The following is a 6,176-nucleotide window of genomic DNA, read 5'->3' on the forward strand; positions in this document are numbered from 1 at the left end:
TGTGCACATGCAGCTTTGGTCTGAATCCCTGTTATGAGCATTATTTGGAGACGAAGGATGCTAAAATCTGGGCTTTTGGGACCTTAGAGGAGAGAGGAGGACCCCCGAAGAGAGGGGACAGCCCTAGAGGAGCGAGGAGGCCGCCCTCTTTCAGAGCCCAGTCGTTTTAAGCAGAGATGAACTGCAGAAGAGTGATACTAAAATTCATTAAAAATCAAACTTGACAGATTATTCCCTTGTTTTTCAGCGTCAGCAGCAGCATTAGCTCAGCTGTGTAGTTGAGCTGCTGCCTTACGGAGCTATTTCTAGGTCTTTAATGGCACCAACAGCACCGTACAGCGGAGCAGAGCCCCAGCATTTCTTCGTGTCACCACAAAACCAGTCGGAGCAAACAGGAGATGTGTCAGCCTTAGCCTGCAGAAAAAAAATACCGTGTGTGGGGAAATTGTGGCTGCTGCCGGCAGCGCCCTTTCCGTGGCCGTCCTGAGGCAAAGCGGAGGCCTCAGGCTCTGTGTTCGGCCATCATGAGGGTGCACAGCCGGATGGTGTCAGGGCACGGAGGGGTTTTGGGGTTGGCAGGGGCAGCAGTAAGGTGCTTTTGGGAACACGAATTTGGGTTCTTTACAAGTGGTGATGCTGGTGGCCAGCCTCAGGCCATCAAGGCCGGCCTCACGCCACAGGTCCTGGTGCCTCGCCACCCCGCTGAGGCGGCCTCTTGAGGGAACCAGGGGGTTAAAAACTTAAAAAAGGGGTTAAAAACTGGTGGAAACACGGGGGCTGGAGGCTGACCCCAAACCCACAAGCCCAGCAGGGAGGATTTTGGAGGCTCCCCTGCGTTTTCTCAACGGGACGAGGCCGCCCCGGGGCCGGGCTCGCCGCAGCCGCCCCGCCCCAAGCGGGGCTGGGACTGGGGCTGGGCCGGGCAGGGTGTAGGGCAGGCAGGGCGGACAGACAGACCGACAAATAGAGCGGCTGACAGACGGACAGACAGACGGACAGACAGCGGCAGGTCCCGCTGCTGACAGGTAAGGGGGCTGCGGGGCGCTGAGGCCTCGCGTCCCAGCAGGGTAAGGGGTTTGGGGGGGGCTGTGGCTTCGTCCCTTGCTGGGTGTCGCTTCCCCTTCATCCCCTTTAAAATCCCCTAAAAAAATAATAATAAAAAAAAAATGAAGCCCGTTCCCAAATGGCTTCCCAACGCCGAGGCCCAAGGTGATGCGTGGCCGAAGGCTGAGCCTCAAAAGGAGGCAGCGGCCAGGAGCAGACGAAATCCCCCGCTGCCAGGAGAGGTTTTATAGGGACGGATCTTACGGGGCTGTAAGAGGGGCTGGTGTGGCCCTGCTCCAGCCCCACAGGCTTGGAGGTGGGTGAATATTGAGGCTGGAGAGGCAGGGAAGGGACACCTGTGAGGGTTTTCCTCCTGCGCTGGGCAGAGCCGATGGCAGAGCCTTCACCCCGCAAAGCAGGAAGCGAAAAAGGCTGGAAAAAAATTAAAAAAAAAGAGATGGCAAATAAAAGCCGCAAGGTACGGGCAGCGCAAACATCTGCTGCTGGGTGCTGGTTGCGAGGTTGGCCCCAAATAATGCAGGTTTGGGGCGCTTTGGGTTCGCTGGTGCCCCTCAGAGCTCGTGCTCTGCGGCTGATCCTAAAGCCAGGTCTGCGCTGCCCCTTGTGCAGCTGGATGTTTCTTCCAAAGGGAGCGTCGCTCCTCTGCTTTCAATTTGGAATTTTCCTTTTTTTTTTTTTCCTTCCTTTTTTATTTTTTTTTTCCCTGTTTATGAATGCGCTCTTTGACAAGGAGGAGCTCGGCTCCGAGCCGCTGAGGCTGCGAACACAAAACTTAAAAACAACTTGTAAAGGGGCTTTTACCTGCTGGCCTGGTGTTGCCACCAGCACTGTCACCCCCCCCTCGGTGACATGGGGACAGCGGGGTGCTCGGGGGGAAGGTGACCCCCCTGCCCTCCTCCCTGCATCCCAGGCCGGCTGCAGGTTGGGCTCCTGCTGCTTCTGTGGCTGCCGTTCCCCGCTTTGCTCCCCCAGAGACTTGTCTTGGAGTTTTCCCTGTGTTGAAATCCCCTCCAGCATCACGCCACGGGGACGGGGAAGTGAGTAATGCCTCTGCCTCTGTCATCCCAAAAAGGGCTGTGGGTGCAGGGAAAAGCCAGGGGCAGTGAAGGGCTGGCCGCAGAGGGGTTGTGCTGGAGGCAGAAAGCAGCTCCCCGTGCTTGATTTATTTTTTATGAAGTGTTTGGAGGTTGGAATAAATCTTCCAGCCCTGCGAATGCAGCAGATCTGGCACGTTCTGGTCGGTCACATGCAGAGCTCTGCCCTCGTTTGCGTGTGGTGCTCGGAGGGTGTGGTGCTGCTGTGGTTTGCCACGAGCACGGCGCTTCCCTGTGGGCAGAGAGCGAAATCGGGGGGAGGCTGCAAGGAGCCGAGACCCCCCCGGGGCCGAGCTGCAGCAGGACCCTACCTCCAGCTGATGCCAGCAGTGTTGTAGGGTCGATGGTGGTGCTGCTGCTGGTGGCCAGAGGGTGTTAGGGCTGAGTTTGGGTTGGTTTGAGCTGTTTTTGGTTGGGTGGTGGTCCTCATTTCTCCCGCATGTCCTAGACCAGGTTTTGTGCTGAGGTTTCTGCTCAGCCTGGCAGGTCGGTAGGAGGACGCGCTTCCCAGTACTGTGAGCTGGAACTCTCCTCCCAGACCTCTGTTTTTCAGGCTGTGTATGTCAAAAAAAAATTAAAAGACCTAAATGTCCTTTGTTTTTTTCATTTTAGGGCTATGGCAGACGGCTTCTCTGTAAGTATCGATGTCTTTAAAAACTGTGGGCACGGTGTTGTTCCATTGCACTAAAGAGGGGACTTTTGGTGGGATTGGGACCTGGGGGGGCTCCACCTGACTCTGCCTGCCCCACCTCACCCTCCTCTTCCTCTCCCCTCCGTCTGCAGCTCGCTGACGCCTTGTCCACCGGCAACAACCCCAACCCAAACGCCCCCATGCCCCACGGCTGGCCCTCCCCTGCCTGGGGGAACCAACCGGCACCCGGGCCATATCCTGGGGCTCCAGGGCCATATCCTGGGGCTCCAGGGCCATATCCTGGAGCACCAGGGCCATATTCTGGGGCTCCAGGGCCGTATCCTGGAGCACCAGGGCCATATGCTGGGGCTCCAGGGCCATATCCCGGAGCACCGGGGCACTATCCTGGAGCACCGGGGCCGCATCCTGGACCACCAGGGCCGCATCCTGGACCACCAGGGCACTATCCTGGAGCACCGGGGCCACATGCCATAGGAACACCGGCGGTACCAGGGATGGCTCCTCCAATGGTAACAGCTCCATCATGTCTCAAGGGTTTCTCTGTCCTCTGCCTGATGTTGCTTGGCCACAGGAGGGATGTGGGGCTGTGCGTCCCCAGGAGGGTGGCTCTGGGAGGCTGCACACGCAGTCACGGTGCCACTGGGCTGTCCTGGTGTGTTGTCGCACCAAAACCCAGCCCCTGCCTGAGCACAAGCATTCTGGTGCTCGTTGATGTGCTGTTCTGCTCACACCGAGTCCCTGTTCTCTCCCAGAAAATCCCCTTCGAGCTGCCCCTGCCTGCAGGACTCATGCCTCGGCTGCTCATAACCATCACAGGGACGGTGAAGCCAAACCCCGACAGGTACTGGGGGCGTCCAGCACCCTGGGTGCGGGGCTTCTACAGGGTTAGGGTGCTGCAGGATGAAGCGGGGGGCTGGAATTCACTTTCTGTTCCTGAATAACACCTGCATTGTGTAAAATCAAACCTTACACACAATAATTGTGTTAAAGAAATGCCCTCTCGTTGCCTAATGGGGTCTGTTGTTTGTTTTTTTTTTTTTTTATGCTCACTTGCTGCTGCTTTTGGCAAGCCCTGTAACAGAGCTCTGGGCTTTTGTAGAAAAGCAGCTAATCCGTTATCGTCTTTGCAGATTTTCACTAGATTTCAAGAGGGGGGAAGACGTTGCCTTCCACTTCAATCCCCGTTTCAAGGAAGATAACAGAAGAGTCATCGTCTGCAATTCGAAGTTCCTTAATAACTGGGGAAAGGAGGATAGATCAGCTCCTAGATTTCCCTTTGAGCCTGGAATGCCTTTCAAGGTAACAAAAAAAAATAATAATTCAGTCTTAATGTGCAACAGCACCCACATTGTGCTGGGAGACCTTTATCAGGACTGTGTAACGAGACTCCCTGCAGGGGCCTTGATGCTTTTGCACAAGAAATCAGGTCCCAGAGGCTGCTGCTGCTTATGAGTAAACTGGTGTGAGCAGGGGTATGACCAGTGTGCTTCTCCAGCTGCACAGGGCAGCAGATCTCATGGCACCTTTCCTACATTTCTTACCCCTTCCTGCTGGTCCAGGTGCCCGTGGTGTAACTCATTCCTATTTCTTGTGACATCCTCCCTGTTTATGTTGGCATTCTGCAGCAATCACTGGGCAGGTTTCTGTAAGGCATTCTTTATAGCAGCCAAACTCTCTTCACAAGCTGTTTCTCCTGCAAAACGAGTGAACTCAGCTCTCACTGCACGAAATGTAGGATACTGCTGCTTGAGAACACTGTCATAGTCATGAGACAGACACCGTGAGCTAAAACACCAAGGAGGAAGAGTAGGGCAGGGCTTTAGGAAGGCAAAGGGCAGTGGTGTTTTGGCAAGCTGAGTGTCACCAGACTGGGCTCAGCTGGTAGCAGCCCTCAGTCGCTGCGAACCTGCTAAAATTAGGGCTTAGAACTTCCTTCTAGGACAAATCCAATGATGATTTTTGTTGCTGATTTGGCCTTCTGTATTTCAGCTCCAGATTCTCTGCGAGGCGGATCATTTCAAGATAGCAGTCAACGACGCTCACTTGATGCAGTACGACTTCCGTGAGAAGCGGCTGAATGAGATCACCCAGCTGTGCATCAACGGGGACATCACTCTCACCAGCGTGCTGCCTACCATGATATAATGGTGTAGCTTTATCACAAACTTAGCACTCATTATAAGGTTATAACAGGGCGGAAGGTTGGTGTTGTACACAAATATTTTGAGGCAATAAAATACTTTCACAAGTAAAATTAGTTTTTGGCTAAGAAGCTAAAAGACAATATCCTCCACCAAGCTCAAAGGTGGAAGGAGCTGAATTTCTGCTGCAGTGATTGAATCTCTTTGCCAGAGGATAATGACTGTGAGCCATTTGTGATTTGTAAGGAGAGAAGTATGTAGGAAAGCTGCCTGTAACATACAGGCAGCAGTCCTATGAATTAGGGCAGCAATCAATCATCAACCCCATCTTATCTTCACCTCCATTCCTCTGCCAGGTGGAGCAGTTATTCCTTCCTCACTAAAGGAATTAAAGTAGCATAGCAAAGGACTTCAGCTCTTTCCCCAGGGGAACCACAAGGGCAGGGATTGCAAGATCAAGCTGTGAGGGGGCTGTGCATGAGTCACAGCAGTGTCACTCCAGTGAGGCTGCCTGCCAGGCACCACTGGAAAACACAGAAAACTCAAGAGCCTCTGATCTGCCCAGAACAAGGTATTTCAGGAGGTCCAGAGATAAGCCTGAAGGGAGCAAAATCTCTCCCCTAAACTGTGGATAGAACAGTCATCCCTCTTCCTTCTCTTCATCTTCTTCTCACTGGCATCAAAAAGGAAGCCATCACAACTAGCTGCTGCTGAGGGGGGCCCAAATCAGCACATCCTGGTCACATTTCTGTCTCAAGGGAGACGCACGCAGTACTTGCGTTCTGTACTGCATCACACTGGTCATGAGACTTTTGCTTCTCTCAACTCCTCACTTCTCAGTCAAGACTGGTTTCAGGGTGGGGAGGAATTTTATTGGCAAGTTCACACCATGAGTCAGGCTGGTAATAAAGTGTGTTCCCTTCTCCCTTCTCTGTGAGTCATTCTCTAGTCTTTCTGCAAAACAAGAACAATGCAAGAGCCACTACTGAAGTCTTCAAGGATCTCTTCGATGCCTCATACCCTTTTATAACAGTCTCTTTGTTTACCCTTGGAGGTACCAAGTTACAACAGCGTTCAGACTTCCAGCAGATGCAAGCGCTTAGGCCAGCACACTAACATTGGCTTAAGCATATATGTCAGATGCCAAAAATCCCTCGTTACCACTACTCATTGCACAGTGTTGAGCGCTGAACAGAGCGGGCAAGTCAGGAAGAGCCATCTTTT

At 53.4% G+C, this 6,176-nt stretch overlaps 1 protein-coding gene across 1 annotated transcript; it reads left to right on the top strand.

The window, feature by feature from the left end:
• Window positions 1–918: 918 nt before the first annotated feature.
• LGALS3 (galectin 3) lies at window positions 919–5,850 on the top strand. The gene is made up of 6 exons (XM_032188660.1): window positions 919–1,025; window positions 2,772–2,793; window positions 2,943–3,320; window positions 3,564–3,652; window positions 3,942–4,110; window positions 4,801–5,850. Exons 2-6 carry the CDS (start codon window positions 2,776–2,778, stop codon window positions 4,954–4,956), a joined length of 810 nt encoding a protein of 269 aa, XP_032044551.1. The 5' UTR covers window positions 919–1,025; window positions 2,772–2,775; the 3' UTR covers window positions 4,957–5,850.
• Window positions 5,851–6,176: the final 326 nt, after the last annotated feature.

The sequence above is a fragment of the Aythya fuligula genome, chromosome 5 (assembly GCF_009819795.1).
Source record: "Aythya fuligula isolate bAytFul2 chromosome 5, bAytFul2.pri, whole genome shotgun sequence".
NCBI lineage: Eukaryota > Metazoa > Chordata > Aves > Anseriformes > Anatidae > Aythya > Aythya fuligula.